General features: G+C 21.0%; 1 protein-coding gene across 17 annotated transcripts in view; it reads left to right on the forward strand.

Moving 5' to 3' along the window:
* The window catches only part of LOC129608558 (muscle-specific protein 300 kDa), a 257,736-nt gene that overhangs the window by 148,176 nt on the left and 83,602 nt on the right, over positions 1 to 25,958 (forward strand). For all 17 annotated transcript variants that reach the window (XM_055520156.1, XM_055520158.1, XM_055520151.1 and 14 more), the window contains one exon: positions 596 to 747. In XM_055520156.1, the coding sequence (XP_055376131.1) occupies positions 596 to 747 (152 nt within the window). The remainder of the gene's footprint in view (positions 1 to 595; positions 748 to 25,958) is intronic.

The raw sequence follows: 25,958 nt of genomic DNA on the forward strand, positions 1-25,958 counted from the left end.
TTTTGACATTTGTGTACATAATCTTCTATCAATCATAGATTTTAGAAAACAGTATGGTACAGGTAGACTATACGATTATATAATTTTACTGTTTATGTTTATATGAATTCCTGATGGTGAATAGACATAATATGATTTATTTATATGAATTTCCGATAGAAAGATAGAAGAAAAGTTACAAAAGCATGCTACTTAGTTATTTCGGTTTTCACAAACAAAAAATAATTTTCATATTTGTTATATTTATATTTTGTTACCTTACCACTTTGCTGTAATTCAAAGATTCAAATAAAATTATTCTAGTAGAGTAAGAAAACTAAAATTTTGTATAGGTGAATTAGATTTTAGAATTTGCAAGAAACATTTAGGAATTCTGAATTTTGAAATCGACTACTTATAGTCGTCCTGCAATACACTTTTATATTGCGTGAAAATTCAATTAATGTTTAAACTGAACTAAGCAAACTTAATGATGTCAATGCATGAACTCAACATCAATTAAAAATTGTATTACTTGCAATTGTCCGCTTTTATCGAAAAATGAATTTCTTATATTAATAAATATTTTATTTAATTATGTTTTTTTTAATTATAGGAAATTATCACTGAATCTGAAGAACTCAATACATCATATAAAGAGATTGAAACTCTCTCAAAATCAATCCTCACATTCCTTGGGGAAGTACACAAACCCTCGGCGGAGGCCATACAGGCCAAAGTGGATCAGTTAGCTGACAAATATAAAAAGTAAGTGAAAATTTATTACTTGATTTTTAATTTTTATTAGAAATAAGAATATAAGAAATTTATTTAATTTTATTTTTTAATCCAAAAATTGATAATGAATATATTTACAAATCGATTATACGAATATTCTTAATTGAGAAAATAATTTTCTAAAACGAATGAATAAATTATTGTTTTGCTATAATTTAGAAATTTATATTTTTTAAAAAATTGTTTTTAACGCCATAGTACAAAAATCAATCGTTTTAAATATTGGCATATTTCCAAATTATAAAAAAAACATTTTGTATACGATATGAAGAAAATTTATTGAAAAATATTTAAAAATTTAAATATTTTGATTTGTGACACAAGAAATCTTCTGTATATCAGTTTATTCATAATATTTTTAATAACTAATTTAACAAATCATTTATTTTTGGCATCAAATTACCCAATAATGATTTTGACATTTTATTTTAATTGTATTCAGTTTAAGAATAATTACGTGTGGGTCACATTGTAATTACTAATGTATGTATGTAAGTAAGAAAATTCGTTAGTTCTTTCAAAAACTTGTGATTCTTATGTACCTACATGTACTTAATATAGTATACGAGTAGCTATAATATAGTAATATATTTTTCTTTAAATTAGGTTAAGCATTTATACTTGTATAAATTTTAATCTTAATATTAATTATTTTAATTAGTCAAATACCAAAACTCACTATATTTTTTTATTAATACATAATATCAGTATATTTATATATATATATATATATATATATATATATAGATATATATATATATATATATATTGCTATATACTCATATAGTATTAAAACTTGATAATTAGAAAAAAGAATTAAAAAACTAATACAAAAAAAATCTTATTTAAAAAAATTTAGAAAATCTCATTTTTCCTTCCTGTTAAATTGTAGAAAATAATAATGAATCAGACTAAAAAACTATGATGTAGAAGAAAAAAAAAAATATTTTTATTTTTATGCCCTATATGCCTATATAGAAAATATGTATTAAATCTTACTGATAAAATGATTCATTTTAATTCATCATAATGTTACCAATCTTACAAACATAATAATTAATATGTATACACATACGAACGAACTCAATAGGGAACATTATAAATGTTTACCACATTTTGAATGAATAATAAGAGAGAATCTCAACTCAACTTCATTATACGAATATACATACGAACATAATTTATTAATGTATTCATTTTAAAAATTACCTGATTTAGTTTATAACATAATTACATTATGTCTAGCTTTCCGTCTGCATTATAATTCAAAACTATATAATATAATGGTGAATAGATAATTATAATTAAATTTATTACTTTATTTTATGTTACAGAAGTGGAGGTTTTCAAAATTACTTTATTCCTGTAATGAAAATTGAATTAAAGGTCAATTTCATAATTACAAAACTTTATACTTAACAAATATACTAAATTTTCAGAATCTTAAATAATTTTAATTTACTTCTTTAATTTAGAAAATAGGCACTTGTTTTAAATTAGAAGAATCTTAAAATAGAAATAATTTATTTAGTAATCATTTTGTGATATCTTAAAGTTGTGGTTTTTTAATCACAAAATTATTTTGTATTTGTTTTATTTATTATTCGAAATTTGTATCAGATTTAATAATTTAATATTGTAACATTTTTAACCTCAACTAGTTTTTATTTTGTGATAGCGGAAAATATTTTATAAATTTAATATTTATTTATAAAATATTCATTTACAATTTTTTTTTAATTATTCTTCTGTATAAAAATAAAAAGTATTTAGTTACAGAATAAAAAATAATAAAAAAAAATTAAAATAATTATTATAAATAGTTTCTAAGTAATTTTTAACATCATTTTTTAATTAAATCAAATTTTAAGTAATTTTTGTATAAATTACAATAATTTGTAAGGATTAATTCCTAGATATTTTTTAATTGTATTCTAAGATCATTTAAATTAATATTTGATGAAATTTAGTACACCTTACAATACAGCTTTTATGCTTTAAAATTGATCTCCATAATCAACTGTTTGTGATTCAAACAAGTGTGAATGATACGAGTAATAAAAATTTATTTTAATTGAATTTTAAAATCTTAAAATGTAACTCAAAAGTTAAATTTTTATTGTCATAATTTAGGTACGTAATTCTATTTTTAATACTTTTTTATTACATATACATTTGTGATTTTGTGTACGTAAAGGGCACATCAACATACACATAATTACTTACCCATATAAAATATATACATTATGTTTTGTTTATTATGTTATGTTATGTTTATGCTTTATCTATTTAAGTTCCGGTTATATAACTATGATTTCGAATCGCATTTGAAATGATTGAATTTCCATTTAATAATTTTAATATTTTTATATAAATTTATTATGCCCTCATAAACTCCAAATATTTATCTAATATCCTATTATGAGTTTTCTTTAAATTAAACTGATTTAATTAAATTAATCAAAATTCGAGAAAAGATTGTAGTCCCAACCACAAAATTTAGTTCAAAGCATAGCCATAGATAATTAAAATAAGAATATATTTTGTGCTATCTGAGAGTTTTAGTTGATAAATCAATGCGTTTCTTGGAAAATAGGTTTTCATGTTGAACAATTTTTTATTTTGTTTTGTGGTCACTTTACTATTTTAATTAGAGTTTTATGTTAAATATATCAGCGTAAATGCATCTACACAGATATTTTAAAATTATACTGAGAACTAAAAATTTTAATATTATTAAAAAGAAATTTTTATGAGTTCATTCGTATTTTTCGTTTAGTGTTTTCCATTTTTCATTTTTAATTGTAAATAATGTCGTTTTGCTTTTCATTATTAAATTTAAAGAGCATAAAGAAAAGTTTTACACTTGAAGTATTTTTGATTGTTAATTTCTGAACAAAAATACATTCATTTTATAGGTACTTACCCTTAAACAATTTATATTTAAATATTCTTCTTAGTGTAACTAAAATGGACGCTCTATACTTGGATTTCAATAACTTATTTTGAACACGTCATTTATACATTTTTCTTTCTTTTTTGTTTTGCTTTAAAGAATCTATTTTTAGATTTTACAGTATACAAAATATTTTTTTTTTTTTAAAGAATGGAAAGTCTCCAATTTCATACCGTATACTTGCACTATGGGCAGAGAATATTGCACTTTTTCCACTCTTTTAATGATTTCATTTAATTTTTATATTTATTTTCAGTTTTTTGATTTTGTTCAATTCTCAGCTTTCATCATTCTTCAATCTTCACTTCTTTCTAGTCACGTAAAAAGTTACAAAAAAAAACACACGTAAAATATTATAATTATATTATATTGGTATTGAAAGAATGAGACACTTATTTTTACGTTATTAGCATAGTCACTCATAAAAAAATAACATTATTTAAGAATTCAGAATGCATTTTAGAGTCTCTGAATACCTACCTACTACTCAGTTTTTATGGTGTATGTACAAAATTTCTCTTTATACTTTTGTAACACCATCTGTGAAAATTTTTCGATTTAAATCTAATTATAAATTTAATTTTTTACTCATTAACTGTGAGTATGCGAAAAACATGCAAGAATACGATAGGTTCGCATCTTCTCTATACTTTTTAGATAAGGGTAAATTTGCTATTCGGAACTGTTCGTGAAAAAGTATCAATTATCACATTTTTAATCATAATTCCAGAAAAAAATTGGCATACAGAAATTCAAAATCACTTGAAACGTAAGTGATATGCTTCTCTAATACTATATAGTTAGATACAAAGACATCAGCTTATCAACTTTTTATATTCTAGCTCGCCTATTGAACAAAACAGTAATTCAATATATCAAAATTCTCTCTGTTACATCTACTGAATTTCTTGCGATTTATTTTTATCTCTTTCTTTTTCTCTCTTTGTGATTTGTGTAGATAAGAATACGATTAAATATTTTTGTTTAAAAATTCTTATTTAATAAAATATCTAAAATGATATCCTAAAATTTATTTGACCAACTGTAAATTATCATATTGTTAATAATTTCATTAAATACGCTGAAAAGTTATTGTATATGCTTTTCTAAAATCTTTTAAAAGGTGTCATCATATTCATTTGGGTGTTGTATTGGCAACCTACGCAAATTTGTTTTTCTGTTTCCAAAATTTTTGTATTTACTTTACCTTATAAGTGCGAATCATTTGAATTTAGAAGGAATTGTGAAGAAATTAAATTAATAGTATATAGAAAGGGCGAAATAAAATTTTAAGAAAATTTTCCCCGGCTAGATTTTTTTTTTATGTTTTCTTAATGATTGGAATTTGTTTTTATAGCAATCATCATTAAATTAAGAAATGTTAAGAGCTTTTTCTTCTTTTTAAATTTATTTATCTATTTTTTTCAGCTTGTATTTTAAGGAATTTTCAATGAAAAATTTGTAAATGAAATGACATTTTTTTTACAAAAATTATATTTTTTTGACAAATTATTGGAGTATTTTAAAACTAAATCCAAAAATATGCATACGAGTATTCATTTAGAAAATTTATTTTTAAAATTTAGAAAACGCATTTGTAATATTATAGGAATAACATATTTTCGGATGTAAATCATTTGTTTTGTTATTTTGTTTTGTTTTTTTTTAAATATTAAATTAAAAATAGACGTGTATATAAATTAATTGCACCCAATAAACAATTTTAAAAGTATTCAAAGAAAGACAGTCGATAATTTTTAATAAAAAAGAAAAGAGAGAAGGCATTTTCTCCTCTATATTCTTTTGAGTGCATTCTTGATTAAATATTTTAAAAATTGAAAATTTATGTACCGCATTCATTTGACCTTATTCGTTTAATTTACGCTAAACATTAAAAAAAATTGCTTACGGAGGAGAAAAATATTTTATTAATTTTTTTCTTTTAGCAGGAATATTTTTATAATAAAATTTATTATGTATGGAGTTTGGTATCATTTCTTGTTACCATAATCTATTTTTTTTACTATATTTTTATGTTGTGACAGTAATATTCTACACATTTAATATTACTGTACATCATCCTACAATAGTATTATTGTATTTTGAACTATAAATGTTGTGATATAAATCAAATATTTTGAATATCAGTTCCATATAAATGAATAATAAATAAATTTTTATTTACACAATTTGTGTATTTTTGATTATGATCTAAAATCTAATTATATCATTAATTCTGATCATTATAGTCATTTTAAAAGAACAAAACTTTAAGTAGATTTGAATATTGTATATGAACTGTTCAATTGTATATATAATATAAATTGAATTATATATAAACTGTTATACAAACGCAGATAATAGATCCTAGAAATATAAATAAAAACCGTTTTATATATAAGAAATGATTTAAATTATTTTGTTTATCTTCATGAATTCAATTTAAAAAATTTAAACAGTTGTGAATTTAGGAACGAAAATAATAATTAATTTTAATTAGAGCAATTAATTGTTTATTAAATTTTCAATAGGTTAAGGAATTTTAAGAGCTAAATTCTTATAATAGAATTTTAAGAATATTTTAAAGCTCAAAAAATTTTACTTGCTCATTTATGAGCTTTAATCTTTATTAATTATTTAAAATCCAAAATTGCTCAATATTTTTAATAATAATGAATATATAAAATATATTTTAATATAAGAGAAAATGCTTAATAATATTGTGAATAAAATAAGTTGTATAAAACATTACAAGCGATCCTTGATTTATTTATGTATTTTATAAATTTTTGTATAAGTAAATTTATAATTTGATATTTTTATACATACTTATATACATTTGAGCAATAATAAAGACAGCGAATATTATAGTTAATAAATAACAAAAAAAATTAATTTGGATAAAATATTTTATAAATTTTATCTATAATAATAACACAATAAACCTTTGAATATAAAAAGTTTATTGACAAGCAAGACACTCCCTTTGATATTATAACTGATGAATAAACGTACAAAAATACTATATATATTTTGTGATCATCTAAGTTGATAACAATAATTTGTTAGTCAAGATTATTAGTAAACTTTTCAAAACGCCTCAGTTGAAATGAACTTTTTTCTTTCAAAATTTAATTAAAAAATTTTTTTTTCCATTTTAATCAAAAATATTGTTAATGAAGATTCTTTAATTATTTATTTTCCATACAGTATGCTTTAAAAATCAACATCAATAAAATTATAATATTAATTACAAATATTAATTAAATTATTATTAATTATTTATTTATAAATTAAAAACATTAAATGACAATATAAAATACAAAATATAGTATGCATTATCTGCAATTTTTCAAAATATTTCTGGTTAAAATTAGTAAACAAATTGAATACATTCTTACATAATATACATAATATATGAAACGCCATGAAAAATATTAATTTTTAAATATTAATTTTTATTTATTAGATTATTAACAGTATAATAAATAATAGATTTAAAAAAAAATGCTGTAATAATTTTCCGATTTATGATTTGGCAATAAATAAATCTATCATTTCTTATAGACGACTTAATAGTTAAAGTATTTTAAGAAACTAACAATATTAGTAAATGTATACAATTAATAATTATTTTGTACAGACTAGTAAAGATACTTCACTAAATAAATGCATATATAGCAATAATAGCATATATAGTGAAGAGCATTGAAAATCTCAATTATTAAGAGATATACGCGAAATTATAAATCTTTTAATAAACATAATGTGAGAATGATCATCTACTAGCTAGAAAAATGCAAACATTTTATAAATTAAATGCAATTTGTAATCTTGAACAGTTCATCTATTATATAAAAAAACACATCACCGGTCAAAATTAAAAAAATCAATAAATCAATAAAAAAGAAAAATGAATTTTTTAAAAATTTTTACATATTTTTCCTAATATTTAGTTCCTCATTTTTAATAATTCCACAAATGTATGTACATACATAGTACTTATTTATATTTCCTTACTATAAATCTATATAATTATTTACATACATATGTATGTACGTACGCAAATTTGATAGACACTTAGTATCTAAAAGAAAACAATGTTAATAAAGTAAACAATCAAAAAAAAAAATAACAAAGAAGAAGGGAAAAATATTTTAGAAAGCTTTTTATAGAAACTAAAAATAAATTGTTATGTAAGAAAAAAACAAAATATTTAAATCGCCATATACATTCATATATACTTACATATTTACACATACGCGTATTTTCAAATTTCATGATGGTGTGCTCGCGGAAAAAACAATTTTTTTTTTTGTTCTTATTTTTAATAACTATTATGTATTATAAATTTGTTTAAATTAATGTTCATATATTAATAATAAACTTAATTAATTAATATTTAGTTTACAGACCTAATCTTTGAAAATTAATCCCATAATAATTTTACACATCAATATGAACTGCATTATTTTAATCGAAAATAATTCTCGAAAATGATCTTCGATTCAAATGTTTATTCTCATATACATTGTGTGTGGTGCTTCCTAAGATAAAAGTTTTTCAGAGTTAGTTAATTTAATATGATTCACTCGAAGGTTAATACCTTACAAATATGTCACAATAACTAAAACATTAATTTAAATCATATTAAAGTTTTACATGCTCTCATCAAGAATTAGGTCGGGCCCCGTCGACATAAGAAAATTTCCGAAAAAAAATTTTAAATTCAATTTCGAAATCTCAAAACTACAATTTTTCAATAATCTGTTTTCATTTCAATTTGTAAATTCGCCGCGTTAGCATATTGTAATGACGAGGAAAAAAAGCTTAGCTCCTGTGTACAAAGAACTACTAGAGCAATGAGGGGGTTAACTGTTTTTACAAAAATTGTTGTTTTAAAGAAAATTTTATTAAAATTATACGTAAACAATATGCTTAATTTTCCTTTTAAAATTATTTAATCCACAAATTATAAAATCGATTAGAATAAAAAATTTTCTAATTCCTAAATCATTTAAAAAAAATTTTTTTTAATCATTTATAAATAAAAAATTTATTAATTTTCATATTTTTAAAATCAATAAGCTTAACAATATTTGAATGAGAGAAGAAAAAAATATTTAACTTGTTTTTTTTTTTGTTTTTTTGTTGAAAATTTTGTCTATAGTTTGAAAATGACGTAAACTTTTTAAAAATTATTAAAATTCACAATATAATTAATAGAATGAATTTGTTGCTTTTTTTTTTTGGTTGTGTTCATGAAATTATTTTAAAGTTATTTTTTTTTACCGAAATAAGAATTTATATATACATGTGCTCATATGTATATGTTAAATATTATGTATGTTTTTGCTTCTTATTTAATTGATTTAAAAATAATAATATGATCCAACTTGCATAAATATATTTGACTCATATATGTACGTATACATATTTTTATATATTTATGCAAGAAATGTAAATGTATATCTACATATGAATATGTATGTTACACAAGTATATTATACATAAAAAATATTTTCAAAATATTTGTTTTTGATTCATCTCATAAATTGTTTTTTATATTATAAAATAAATAGATATAAAATAAATTTGCAAATTAATGCTATATAAGTGTTCTAATTTTATTATAATAGCGAGTATAACATTAATTTGAATAACAAGCGGAGATGTTTCTGAAATATTATGGATATAAAAACTTTTTATATTTTATTATTCTAATTTCTAAGATGCGCTATTTTTAAATTCTAGGACAATATTATACATATATATATATATATACATAGTATGCAAATATACATATGTATATAGGACCTTTTATTTTATAAAATTAAAAAATATTTTATCTTGTCTGAATATCAAATACACATAATTATGTATATAATTCACAATTGAACAATAGGTACTATAATTCAATTTACTTCGAGACCTTTAATTAAAAATAAATTGAAAACTTTCTTTCATATGCGCCATCTAGTTAATTACTAATAAATTTAAAATAAAATATGTTTGATATAACGGAATGGGTATGTACGACAGTTCTCTTATCCCCGACAATTATTCAAAACACAAGTTAAACTTTAAAGTTACAAATATTCCCATGCTAAGAACCTTGTAACACTCTGTGTTAAATGTTACTCCTAACACTCTACTGATCAAACCGAAAACTACAGCATCAATACGCTGTACACATATAAAATATTTATCATTTTAAAATGGAAATTAAGCGACATAAATAGTACGAATATTTAGGTTTAAAATCTTGACACCACAAATTTTGAATGGATCCAAATCAAAAAAAAAAAAATCTGATGTGGTCAGCACATAACCGACCGCATTGTGTATTGTATAGTTAAATGAAAGTGTTACAGAATATTATAAAAATGTCTGTTAAATACTTCTTTCCAATTTTTAGGACATTAGTAAGCTTATAGTTAACATACTTAGAAAAATGTAAATTTGGCTCTTAGTAGAGTTTCGCTTTGTGCTACCCGAATTCCCTGAAATGCTCGCCAGTTAGTTTCGGTAACAACCAGAACTCAAATATCAAATTTCAAGAAATTCCATCAATTTGTTCTGTGGATATGGTCAAAAATGTAAAATCGGCCCGCAAATCTGTTCTCGAGCCCTGATCTTTCCAAAAAAGTTATATGTTCATTGCTTTAATATGAGGAATTCATATATTAAATTTCAATGAAATCGGTTGATTATTTCTCTTTATATACACAAAAGTGTATGTTTGGCCCGTAGTAAACGTCTAGTTGCCGATGCCTGATCTCTCCAAAAAATTTACATGTTCATTGTTTTAATACGGGGAATTCATATATTAAATTTCAATGAAATCGGTTGATTATTTTTCTTTATATACACAAAAATGTATATTTGGCCCGTAGTAAACGAACAGTTGCTGATGTCTGATTTCTTCCAAAAGTTAGGAATTTTTGCGTATGATCGAGCAAAGCTTATATATGAAATTTCAAGTAAATCGGTTTAATACTTTCTTCAAAATGGTGAAAAATGTAAAATCGGCCCGCAAATCCGTTTTCGAGCCCTGATCTTTCCAAAAAATTTATATGTTCATTGTTTTAATACGAGGAGTTCATATATTAAATTTCAATGAAATCGGTTGATTATTTCTCTTTATATACACAAAAATGTATATTTGGCCCGTAGTAAACGTCTAGTTGCCGATGCCTGATTTCTTCCAAAACATACGAATTTTTGCGGACGGTCGAACTGAGCTTATATATAAAATTTCAAGTAAATCGGTTGAATATTTTCTTCAAAATGTTCAAAAATGTAAAACAGGCCCGCTAAAAAGTGCAGTTCCCGAGGCCTGATATATACCAAAAGTTGATCGATCCGTGCCATGGTGGAAACAAACTTACATATAAAATTTCATCAAAATCGGTTCAGCCGAACTTGAGATACACGCGTGCACACACAGACCGACAGACGGACAGACCGACAGACCGACAGACCGACAGACCGACAGACCGACAGGTTGCTAAAAATAGTTTATTTACACTTCCCTACTATGGAGAAGTACGTTCCCACCGAAAACTCGATATGCAAAATTTGTTGCCATCACATAACCTACCTATTGTTTACACAATACGGTCGGTAATAATAGTTCGGTAACGAATTGTATTTAAATAGCTTTTTCTTTGAAATTTTGAGAAAATTTTTTTTTTTCAAAAATTTTCCTTATTTTATTTAAAGGACCTATTGAAATGTAGGCTCGTATATTATTCTATCTTGGAAGTGAGCATATGTATAACACCAAAATTATAATTTGTAATACAAAAATTTTTTTAATATTGGGAATTTTAAATACCATTTTTATTGTATATAACATATTTCTCTTAATAACAACACATTATTTAAATTTTTAAATATTTAAAGGCTAATTCATTTTTAATTCTAATTAACTAAAGAATAATGTATAAGAAAGTAATAAATTATAAAACCAGAATTTTCTTGCTAAAATTTCAATAAAAAAAAAATAATTTTAATTTTGCTATTCAATTTAGTAAATGACAAACAGTTCTTAATATTTATTCATAACAGAATGAGAAATCATTAAAAAGATTTCGCATAATTAGGCGCGATTATTATTTGCTACAAAATAGATTTTTTTATTTTCATATTAATTAGTTTATATTTTATATTAACATACAGAATTGTTCCGAAATAGTCTAATATAACTCTCGAGTGATGATTCTTTGGAGTTTAAAAAACTTGTTTGTTTTTTTTTTTTTTAAACACATTTCTATATTTTCTCATTCTGATCCCTTTTCTCCCCTTCTTCTTTTACTATTAACCTTTTCTCTTTCTAAAAACATTCAAGCCATTAATTCGGAATAGCTTTATTTTAATTTAGGACCACTCTGTATTAATATTATAGGACAAACTGTTAATTTAACGCTGAAAAAAGCGCGTAGTTTTCCATTTATTTTTATTTGCAAAAAAAAAAATTAAGAAAAATTTGCAAATATTTTTAAATTCAAAATATATTATAAAATATTTTAAAAGAAGTTCTTTAGTATTTGGAGCGTTTAATATAGAACATATTTCATAGAAGAAAATATCCTTGCTATACATATAAATATGTATAAGTGCATATAAATATATTTGAAATTGTGTTAATTTATTTATTATCAAGTGAACATATACCTTGAACTCTTCAAGAATATTTATTCGCGATTTCTTATAAACAACAACAACATATTTTTTTTAACATCAATTTCTGTTAGGTATAGAGTCATACTTTTATTATATTTGTAGGTATACAATTTACACATAAATATTTATATATATTTATACAATTTGTTTTATATATAGATGCACGAAAAACTAATAAAATCTAAAATTTTTATATTTAAAAATTTCCGTATATAAATGCTAGCCAAATTTTATTTAGTATCATACATAAAAAATGAGGCCAAACAAATTAATTCACTTTCTCTACCCACAAATGCGATTGTAGGAAAAGAAGAAGTTTTAGAAGAAATTGTTTTTTTCATTCTATAATTCAAGAATAAAAAAAATTCTCAATTATTTACTTCAATGTTGCGATATTCTTAATATAAATGTGAAATATTTCCAACATATTTGTAAAATTTTCTATAATTATTAATGTAAATTTTATTTTACATTGTTTTGTATTTAGAATTGATTTAATGTACTTAATAAATTTACAGTATTATCTTAAATTTTACATTGCTATCCAATTTCAATTAGTTACTAAGTGGAAAAAAAAAAATTAAAAAATCTACTTAATTTACTGTTATTTTATGAGTTCCTAACGGGTAACATGTATACGGACAATATTTTAGAAAAATTATCCAAGTTAAAAAAAATTTGTTTTGCGGTAATTTAGAATTTTTGCAAAAAGTAAATAAAATTTCAATAAACTTAAATTTAAATCGTACTTCAAAAAATGGCAAAAAACAGATTACTTCACTTTTGATCTTAAAATTTATTTTGGCTACTATATAAGATAACTGCTTACCTACAAATAGTAACATAAAAGAAAATGAGAGGACGAAAGTTTCTTATTTTAGAAAGTACAGGACTAATCACGCTCTCATACATTTTATACAACTAGCTGTGTCTCTATCAAACCCTGCAGTAACTATAATTGTATCCCTTACCTCAAAGCTATAAAATCTGATTAAGGGCTATTATCGTTGAAACCAATCTCTTAACGGATCACGAGATTTTCAACGGATACTTAAACAAAAGAAAAATAAAAAGCTCGAGTTATGTGATTTCTATTTTTTAACCTCACTATGAAAATTATTTGCACTTCATATCGTTACATTATATGCGCATACAATCATCACCTGAATATTAGAAGGTTTACGCGAAAAATGTTATAATAATTATTGCCACTATAAATTTTTCCTCAATTAATATTTTTATGCTAATAAAGAATAAAATAAGGTTATGATACTGAATATTACAAAGAAATAAATTATGATAAAACAAAAGAAAATCATAACCATAATATATAGTAATAGCTTATATATATCTGTATATGTATTGGTGTTGCCAAATATGTAAAGAAAATTTTCTATTATTAATTATTCTTACGGCGGTATTGTTAAAAGTAAAGTATCTATTAATTTTTTTCTTGTTTTAGAAAATACTTTTTATAGAATGCAATTATATAAATAGCGAGTATGTACCTTTTAGGTACACACATAATTATGTATATGTATGTGTGTATATACACCTTTATCTAATTACATTTATTGATCTTCTACTCTTAGAATATTCTTTTCTTTTTTAAATCATTAAATGCGGCATATTTTTTTTGTCTCTCCCATTAAAACCACAAAAAAGAAAACCGGTGTGTAAAAGACAATAAATAGGATTAAATTAAAAATAATAATTTTCATTAAATATAAAAAAGAAAAGACAAAAGATAATATACGAGTACATACAATGTTAAATTAGCAATTCATTTTTATTTTTTAGAATTAAGTTTGAATATTATTCGGCAATAGAAAAGTTAATGTAATGATGAGATAGGTACTTATAGGATTAAAATCATTCTGTTCAGTCTTGTATCCATTTTTAATATTTTAAAATAGTTTATTTTACTCTCGCACTAATTGAGAGAAGTTGATTGGAATGCTGTCTATGATACTGTATGGAATTGGTGTTATCGAAAACTAGAGAGTTAAAGTTCGAAAAAGATAAAAATATTAATAGCACAGTATAAATACGATTTTCATTTATGAACTTCATAATAATTTTAACAATATTTTGTTTTTTTCGTCTAAGAAAGTTTCGACTTGTATAATTGTTTAAAAATTAATTCATTTATTCCTTTATGTTATGACATTTTTACAATTTTTTTGAAACTAACTACTGTTTCCTTTATAAATTTAATTGAGAAGAAAAGTTCTCTAATAATAATTTCAAAATTAAAAATTGTTAACAATAACTTTCGCATGTCAAATAATCACCGGTTGGAATACTTTTACTATTTTTCTGTACGTAAAACCATGTGTACGATATTAATGTAGAGAATAAATCAAAATTTCACACATTTAACCCTTAATTATCATTATTATTACTAAAATTCAACTTTATAACTATATTGATTATAAACAAAACAAAACTTTCTAAACTTAATACATATTTGTTGTCTTTTCTTCAAAATATACACAAAAAAAAAGTATATATGTAATGTATTATAAATTTTTTTTTTACATTTATTGCTATTATTATATTAAAAATTTTCTTAGACTGGTTCTGGTATATGTATGTGTACATAATTATTATGATTTTGACTACAAGATTAGGTTTATTTCCTACATTTACGTGGTTTTATAACTTAAATTTCATACACATAAATAAATACGTACATCTTTTGTATATCTTTTTCGTACATAATTCCGATATCGTATATTGTGCTTATACAATAATAAATTTAATATTTATAGATAATATTATGTACGTTACATATAGAAATATTTACCATTTATGGATTTTAAAGTAAAATGAAAACGCCGGTATAATAGATAATAAATAAAAAAAAATGCAATCTCATCAAATTCACATCATAACAAAATACTTACGTTATTTATTTTACTCTTGTAAGTATACCTATATATGTACATTTTTAAACTCCAAATCGATTTAATACTAACACTTACAAAAAGAAGAAAGAAAAAAAATTCGATTCTCATTAATTTTGAAAAAAAAAATTTATTTTACCTTTTATCAAAACAAGAAAAAAAAAACAGAGCTTTTTTAAATTCAATTTATTCATGTATGTTACTTACAAATATCTACATTAAAACTAAAGTATAACAGGCAACATTACAAAAAAAAAAAACAAAAATTAAATAAAAAACAGAAAACTTTATCATAACATTTAAAATAAAATGAAAAAACAGAAAATTCTCGTTATCTCTAATAAAAAATCTTCGAGTCTCGTTTCTCAATTCATTTTCCCATAATCCCATACTGCAATATTGTTCTATTATAGCACACAAAGTGAAAAATGACTGAAACCAATTTCATTTTGTTTCTGTTTTTTTCTCTTTTTTTTTGCTGATTTCATTTGCTGTTGTTCAAGTTTTATTATATTTTTTTTCCTATTTTCGGTTTGAGAAAGAAAGCTATAAAACAGAAAAAGAAAACGAAAAAAAAGTTATAGGTACAATTTTTATTATTGTAGAAAAAGAAAATAAAAAAAAAAAAAAAATTTTTTTTTTTCTACTTTAATAATTTTTTTTTGCACTTTAGTTCGAATTTAACTGTCGAATCGTGTAGAACACGTTTTCTATTTTAACTCTGGATGGCTGGAAATAGAAATTTTTTAAAAAATAATAATTTATTAATTATATATAATGAGAATATTTTGCATCAAAAGAGAACAATTAATACAAATAAAAAGAGAATTAATAATATTGAATTTAATAAAAAATCAAATTTAAAAAAAGAATTATATCAACGTAAAAAAGGATTATTATTGCAAGGATTATTAACGTAGAAGAAGAAATAGAAGAGGAAATATAAAGCAATATATATAAGCAATATAGAAGAAGAAGAACAAATTTAGGAGAGCGAAGAGAAAAACTAAGAAAGGATTTATTTTTTTAAATGCAAATCGCACAAACATTTAATTACATTTAATAACACACTACGTTTAATATAATTGTTAAATCCTATAAAATATTATTTACATGTAAAAAGAGGATTACTTTAAAAAAAAAAAAGAGGATATTTTAATAAAAACCCAGAGGATATATTATTTATAATATCATAATAATATTTGATTAAATTTATTAAATAAAAAATAATAGAAAAAGGGGTATAACAAAACCCTTCGACGGAAAATTTAAACACACTATAAAAAAAAAATTAATTAAAAATAAAATATTAAAAAAGAAAAATAATTATTAATGGACATTAAGGATTAAAAATTGATATTAAAATTGAAATTAAAATAATAATAAAAATTTAAACACTACATATCGCGTTTAATAAGAATATTTTTTGAAATTTTTTTGTTACTTTTGTTCAATTATATAAAGAGAAGAATTAAAAAGAATTAAAACCAAATTAAATTTTAAAATTTTTACAAAAGGGACTTTGAGCCGTAAATTTTTCTAACTTTTAAAATAAAAAACAAAGTGAAATTTTTTCCAAATTAACAATAATTTTTTTTATCGCATATACACTTTTTCACATATCGCATATTTACTTTTATAATAGGCACATAATTTGCGAAACACATATACGAAAAGAAAAAAAAAAGAATAAATTTCAAAGGATATTTTATATTTAGGAAATTTTATTAAAAAAAAAGGACTAAAAGTAAATAAAAAATCTAAATCAAAAAGAACTGATGAAAAAAAATTAAGGACGTTTAAAGTAAAACGCAATTTTTCTTTCGTATTAGAGCGTCAAAATAAAAAATAAAAAAAAAATAGACAATAAAATTAAAATATTTTTATTTCAAATTTTTTTTTTTTTATTTTTAAAATAAAATTTAAGTCAATCGTTTTCAGACCAAAAGGTTTGTTGGATACTTTTTTTTTTTTACGATATACCCCCATTTTAATTACGATAAAAATAAATTTAACAATTAAACTGTTTAATAACTAAATAAATTAATTTAAAAAAATAAATTAAAAATAATTAATAAAATTGATTTTATATAAGAATAACATTTAAAAATTTGATTCTTATTCTTATATAAAATCAAATAAAAATTTATATTATAACTTAATTATGGCGACTAATAAATTTTTATAACAAAAAAATATTTAATTCATTTTAATAATAAAATATACAATTTAATAAAAACATAATTTTAATAATATAAAAAAAAATTTTTTATATAATTTTTAATAATAAGCTTTAAATATTTAAATTTTAAATCGAGAAAATATTGATGGAGAGGAAAAAACACCCAACATAATTCTTTTTATAATTCAAATATTTTTATAATTCAAAAACTAAAACCAAACTCTTCACTTTTTGTTATAAATAGAAAAGGAAAATTTAAAAAAAATTTTTAAAAAATAAATTTCAAAAAAAATTTTTTTTTTTAATTTTACAAAATTTTTTTTGAAATTTTAAAAAATTATCAAAAATATTTTATTTTTAAAATCCAACCGGATAGTATAATTTCATTAAAAAAGAAAAACAATCGGAAAACAAACCTTACATAAAATTTTCAAATTATTAAAAATAAAAATATATAAAAAAAATAAATTCGTTCGAACTATTATCATAAATAATTTATATATACACACATTTATACCCATTCCTATATTGTCGCGTGCTATAATAAAACGGTACTAGGGAAAATAAATAAAAATGAAAAATAGAAATAAAAAAGAAAAATTAGGCGAAAACAATGTTCTAAAACCTTGAACTAAATACAAATTTTTCTATCTATCTAAAAGGCTATAAAACCCAAAAAAAAATCAAATATTAATAAATAAGAAAAATAAGAAAAAATATAAGCAATGCTAATAAATTTTCCAAATCAAAATGAAAATCATTTTTTATACAAAATTTGTATGTATATATGTATACATTGTATCTATATACATACCTACGCATACGTAACCTCCCCTATATATTATAAATTAAGAATATAAAAATATTAGAAAATGTTATACGTGTCTTTAAACTTTATTCGACCACATTAATCGAAAAATTAAAAAATTTTTTACAAAATTAATAATTACAATTTACCGTAGATTTTTATGAAAAAAAAAATATAATTATTACGGTTTTATTTTTAAGTTTGGAATCGAAACGTCCTTTAAATTGACCGAAATCATCAGTTGATAAAATTCAAATGTAGGAAATAAGATGGCACTCTTTTAAAAGTCGTTGAAAAACAAAACTATGTATTTCAATACTTGAATTTATTATAGGTCTAAAAGTATTTTTTATACAAATAGGTTTATACAAAAGGAATGAGAATTTTTACAATATTTCCAATATGTACATTATATATATATGTACATATATATTTTAATATTAATATTGGATTTGTATATGTATAAAAAATAACCCAAAACTAAGAAAAACTTATATTCAGTATAGTAAGCAAATATATATTCCATTATTCAGATATTTGTTTGTAGAATTGCCAAATAAAACTTGGTATAAAAACTTTTAAGTACAATATAATGCATGTGGATGCATTAATCACGCAATATTATTAACCACTTATAATGTAGATATTTATTTATGTTTATTTATTTATTTTATTTATTTTTGTTTTAATAAATCAAATATTGCTAAATTTAATTATTAATTTTATTTTAAATTAATTTCAAAAATTTTTAATTTTAAATTTTTTTTATAATTCAAAATCTTTTTAATTAATTGCTTATATTATTAATTTAATGTTATAACCACGTAAAATATTAATCAATTACTTATTTCTGAAAAAATTGTGCAATGTTATAAAGAATTAACAATATTATTTTCAATTTTAAATTGTACTATATTAAAAATTTTTAATATTTTTAATAATAATTTTTAATAATTTTAATAAATAACATAATATTTGACAAAATTTATGAAATCATCATCATCATCAAGTATAAAAAAGCAGCTACCTATATATTCATATATATTTTCCACAAATACATTTGAAAAGTGCAATACACAATTAAACAATTATTTAAACAAATATTATAGCTTAGTAATAGTTTTCATTTTAAAATTTTAATTTATTTCATATTTCCTGATTTTAATACATATACAAGTAATAATCAATTTAATTCATAATTTTATTGAAATAAGAAAAAAAATGATTCATTCATTTTACATACAATAAATACATATATGTGTGCTCATAACTAATTTTCTTAATGTTCTCTTTAACAGAAAAAAAATTATTATTTAACAACTACTTTTTTTTTTTTTACTGAAAGAAACAAGTTGTCAATTTAAAATCAGTTACGTGTTTACCAATTCAGGTTAATTATATGACACTAAAAATTTATATATAAAAAGTAGGTGTTGTGTATACATACATATTTTTGCACATATAGCACATATTGATTTCGAAAACGTAAATTTTTATCATGATTCACTTATTTTTTTGACAAAATAGTAACCGCATTTTTTAATTTTTCTATTCTTTTAATGTAATTTCTATAAAATTTCTTAAAAAAAAAAAATTTAAGTTCGCTCCCTTCTTGTTTAAATAATTAATTTCATTTAAATTTACAATAAATATTGTGTGTGGGCATAGAATTGTTGCAATTAATGACATCTACATAGCAGTTCTTCAAAAATTTTTGACGTTTTTCGTTTTTTAACACAAAAAAAAACGAGAAATTCATTTTCCTTTTCGTTTTAATTTAATTCTACAAAAAAAAAATCTAGGCTAATATATTTGCATGCTTAAATGAAATTTGTAAAATATATACATATATACACACACATTTTGTGCACGAAACATCTGTATATACATATATTTTAAATATAACAAATATGTATACAAATTTATATTTTTAAATAGGCACTACATATTATTATATTTAGAATAGACGAAAAGAGAAACAATAATTACAACAATTTTATTTTATTTTTTTTTTTAAATCTATGTAGGTATTATGTATGTATCATGTATTATGTATTATTTATTTACATATATACAGAAATATGTATAGTAAATAGAAACCTTAAAGTATAAATATAACTATACGTAAAAGTAAGGTTTAGTTACTTTTATCTACTTACATATTATGCATGTGTATATGTAATAAAATATATTTTGTAAATGTTAATATACATATATAGGTATATGCATGTGTATCTGCAGGAACTTTTTGTTTTAAAGAAAAATCTTTTGATTTAAATGATGAAATGTTGTACAGGATATTTAGCCAATTCTAAATGCTAATATGTGCTTCCATTCAATATTACATTCAAAATTATTATAATCGATTCTATTTTAAGATCGATTTATTTTTATTGATTTTATAAAATCAATTCACTTTTGATTTAAAATGCATAACATATCTGAATTGATAACAATATATTTTACAAAAAAAAAAATTCTATTAAAACAGAATTTATATTACATTTTGGAAAAATTAAATAATTTTCCTATGTTGCATTGAAAATAAAAATACAAAATCAAAATTTAATATAATAAAGTTAATATCAAAAGTAATATAAATATAATTTAAGTAAAATATCAAAATTTTAAGTTAACAATTCAAATATTATATGTAGTTCATCTCTTTATAAAGTTCAGTTTGTCAATATCCTTACATTTTTTACCTTTATTCTCATAATACATGTATGAAATTTAGAAAAAGAGAGAAAAATAGATAATTTTATTTGAGAGGATATGTAAAATGAATATTGTGAAGCTTCAATACATTTAACAGTGTAAAACAACCCTAATATGTGCACAAAATTTTGTTATGTAAGAATAATTATTATACTACTAAACCTATGTATGTATAAAAGAGTTTGTCAAAAACAAAAAAGAGAAAAAAAATATTTTTATAAATTTGAACCCTTATCAGTACAAAATGTGTAAGGTCATGGCCATAAGTTTGCATGTTTTTTTTTTTTTTGTCTTTATAATTTTTGTTTTGTTTTTTGCGGTACTTTTATCCTTTATTTTATTAAAATAGGAAAAAAAAAATTTTGTCTTCTTTGAATAGAATTTTTTTTTTATGTACTTTAATTGTACTTTATGTTTTGTGTGGTTTATTTTACTATATACTTACATACATACAAACATATATAGTGTTGAATCAATAATGATATTTTTTTAATTTAATTAAATTTAACATTACCATGGAAATTTAATTAATATAATAATTTTTTTAAAACTTAATTTTATAAACTATATACAATTCATGTTAGAATAAACGAAAAATAATTTAAACTAACAAGAAAAAAATTACATCAGTTTTGAAGCAACTTGTACAATAAATTTTAAATAAATCATACAAAATAATCGAATTTTCGATAGCTCTTGTTAAAAAATTCTTATACTTGCTTTATTTACCTAACTTTTGGGCATAATTCGATTTATTTTACTTCTACTCTGCAGTATTATAAAATTATTATCAACCATGTTATAAAATGCATTATTATTTTAAACATATGTACATTACAAACACATTCTATTATTTACTAAAATTACTTATAGATATACTTATAAATGATTAAAATAAAATTCTTAGTAAAGATAATATGAAGATAAAGAATTTGCAAATATTTGATTAATTTAATAGTTCAAAAAACAATTTTTTTTTAATAGAAAGTAAGATTGTCATGTAGTTTTTTTTATAAATAAGTTGATTATCAAATCAATGAATTTATATTTTTAGAGCATATTGTTCAATTGCGATATTAATTTTAAACGTATTTTTTTATTCATAAAATTAAAATTACTATAATTAAATTAAATTCAAATCGCCGGAATATCAAATCAAATTGGCAATAATTATTATTATAAAAATATAAATTAAATAATACAATAAGGAAATCATGCAATATGATGGCAATTTCATTATTATGATTCAAGTCTATATTATTCAAGAACAACAAAATTATTAATACTCGTATTGGTAACCTTAATTTATTTTTCTTAATGCAATATGTCCATGAATATTTATTTTGTTTTAAATTTAAACTATGTATAATTAAAAAATGCTGATGTTTATGATAAATAATAATTATCTGGCTATTATTATTAATTATTTTAAAAATTTTCTATCTGTGAAACATAAAATCATGTCCTTTTTTCAATAAATTTTCGGAATAGTAAAACATAACTGAATTTTTTTACTAAATATTTTATTTTTAGCTTAAAAATTAGATTTCTTAAAGAGAACATCAATGGCCTACATTATTGCATTTTAATTAAATACAACTATCAAATATTTTGTCATTCTTGTATAGTTACGGTATACAGAATACGTAATTGAAGTTTTAACTGAGCAAATTGAAATTTATTTTTAATTTTTATTAAAATTTTAAAAAAACTTAAAGGAAATTTTTATTTTTTATTAAATTTCGCGAGTATAAATAAAATAAATTAGTGTTAAAATAAATAACTAATTAAGTTTTTTTTATTTATTCAAATATAAAGATAAATAAGAAATATAAGAATTCCGAAATTTCAAAATGACATCATTTTATAAATTCATACATTATTGACATTCAGTCTGTCGGTTTGTTGTTTTTATTTGTTTTTTGTTTTTTTTTTTGTATTTTTTAAGTAGATTGAGATGAGGTAATTTTATTATTATTATTGTTAAGTAAATTTAAGCGATTTTTTCTTTAACTTCAAGGCATTGTTTTGTTTTTCTCTTTTTGTTGCTTTTTAAAGATATTTTGAATGATATATACATATAACAAAAATATGCATATAATAAATATACATACATATATATAAATTTCACATTTTGAATTTTAAAATTGAATTACTCAGAGACCTCCATTTAAAAAAAAAAAACCATAAATTGCAAATCGTATATTTTTTATAAAATTAAAAATTGTATTTTCGTCATATTTAAATTTAAAGGAACAACAGAAAAATAATACAAAAAAAAATTAATTTAAAAAAAAAATTTTTTTTTTGTTTTCCTATTTTATTTGCTTTTAATTTCGTATGCTAAAATGAATTCATTTAAAAAAAAAATACATAGTGTGGAAATTAATATTTGCATTAAAATTATATTTTTTACACGCTTCATTAAATTTTCTCCATACTCAATTTTTTTTTTAACAAACCCTATAAAATTTTTTTATTGACGAGAATTATTCATTTTTTGTTGATGATAAGTTTTCTTTATAGTGTATTTTAAGTAATTGTCCTGCAAATGTCTATAATTATATTGTAAGGTTGTAAGGTTTCCTGCTTCATATAAATTTATATATTAGAACTTTATCCTAGAATTTTAAATTATGTTATTAAAATATTTTAGAAATTTAGGATTTTTAATTTTTATACAATAGTAGCGAGAAATTACCGTTTTTGAAGTTCCTTAAAGAAGCATTTTGCATGATTTCGCAATCAATTCTGAAAATACCATTATTTTTTACACAAAATCACCATTAATTTAATATTTTTTCTCAAATTTCGAAAATATCCTAATAAAAGTTGTAGAACTCAACATCGATATCCTATTAAAAATTTTACCATTATGCTAATTAATAAAGCAATCGACTCAGAATTTGTAGGAAATCAAATTATGTATGTACTTATATAAATTTGTTTAAGATTCTAGATTGGAGTACGAGGAAAAAATGCATCCTCCACAAAATATTTCACAAGATAAATATTTTCTTACTATAATTACGATATTGTATACACATTTATCGTAAAATTGTCGATTTATAAAAAATAAAATATCATTAATTGATATTATTAAAATTAATAAATTTATCGATATAAATTTTTTATGTATACATATTTGTATATTACCGGTAATAACTAGTTCATTGGCTTAAATAAATGTATATGTATACAATTCTGTATATGTATAAATAATTACATTTTAATTTAAATTTCAATTGTATATTTTATTTTTTGCTATTGTTGATATTTCTCAAAAGTATTCTTTTGTATGTGAAAATGTGGTAAATCTAAATACATGCATACCATAAATATATACCAATAAATTGTATGTGATATCATTATTTCTTTTATGCAAAAATTACCAAAAATATTCTATTTTTAGTTATTTATTCATAATTTATTAATTCATACTTTTATTTTGTATTTATTACTTATATTTAGTTAATAGAAAAGACAAATTGAATATTATGATTAAAAATGTTTGAATAATACACAATATTTACACATATTCATATACATAATATGTACAATAAATTTAATATTTATTTATTTATTGATTTAAAAAAAAAAATTTTTTTTGCCGACTTGTGAAATAGAAATTTCAATATTTATTATATTTAAAAATGTTATATAGGAAAAAAGAATGATTTTCCTCTGTAATGAGATCATTTACAATAAATATGTATTTATGGAAAATAAAATGAAATATTTAATCATAACAGAATTATTTGAAAATTTTCAAAAATATTTAAAATAAAACTGAATTAAAATCATAGGACATTTATTTAAATACAGATTTAGCATCAAAATTATTCAGCAAAACACCTGAATTAACATAAGATCAGCATTTAAATATTTCTCTATATATACAATCCGCTTAATTTCTCCATTATATAGCGCATACATGCAAATTGAAGTGCAACTGTAACGTCATCATACAAATTAACTTATCGAAATTCATGTTACAATATATTACTACAACTTTGATGTCAGGTTCATATAATTTCAAAAATTCATATGGTCACATCATTCTAAATAAACAAAATTTTATTCATGTTGACAAACGACCTTGGGCAATTTTTTTTTCTTTTTGTTTTTGTTTTAATATTTTAATTTCATATATTCTTATGAAATTATTAATAAATTAATTTCCTTAATAATAATCACCTTGATGACATAACAGCGTTCAATCGGTTCAAGCATTTATGTAGGTTCTATAATAAAGTGTGTTAATAGATTTAGAAAATTCAAAAATAATTTTTTTTTACTTTGAAATTTCAGATTATTTAATTTAATTTAAAAGAACAAAACACCATAAATTTGAATTTCCCTTGTTTTCAAACATAAAAACAAAAATTGGAAGAAAAGCAAAAGCCACAAATTTATGTCAATGTACTTTTTTGTTCTATTAAAACTAATTTCCGAAAAAAAAAATTCAAAATATTTAACTTTTAAACGTCGATGTAGAGAAATTATTTAAAAAATTTTGATAACATTTTCTTTTTTTTTTAGACATTTATAACATTTTCGTTTTTAATAAAAACGATCGTAACGTAACGTTATAGTAGAAAATTTTGTTGCCGGAAAAAAATTATAGCAATTTTCCGCAAACATTTTTTCATTGACGTAATGCAACTTTTATTTTTTTTTCCTTGTTCTTTTTATTCGAGAATCTAAAAATTTGAAAAAATTTTAAAATGTAATCAAAAAATTTTAAAATTGGAACAGCAGCGGCGCACATTCACACGCATATTCTATACAAACAGTGTTCGTTCATTCATTCAAAATTTTCGTTTTTATAAATTCTATGACTAATTAAACTTGTATTTTAAAGGAAATTTTGTACAAATGTATGTTATAGTATAAAATATATATTATAATTTTTTTTTA

This window comes from Condylostylus longicornis, unplaced genomic scaffold (genome assembly GCF_029603195.1).
Source record: "Condylostylus longicornis isolate FDR11 unplaced genomic scaffold, ASM2960319v2 ptg000031l, whole genome shotgun sequence".
Lineage (NCBI taxonomy): Eukaryota > Metazoa > Arthropoda > Insecta > Diptera > Dolichopodidae > Condylostylus > Condylostylus longicornis.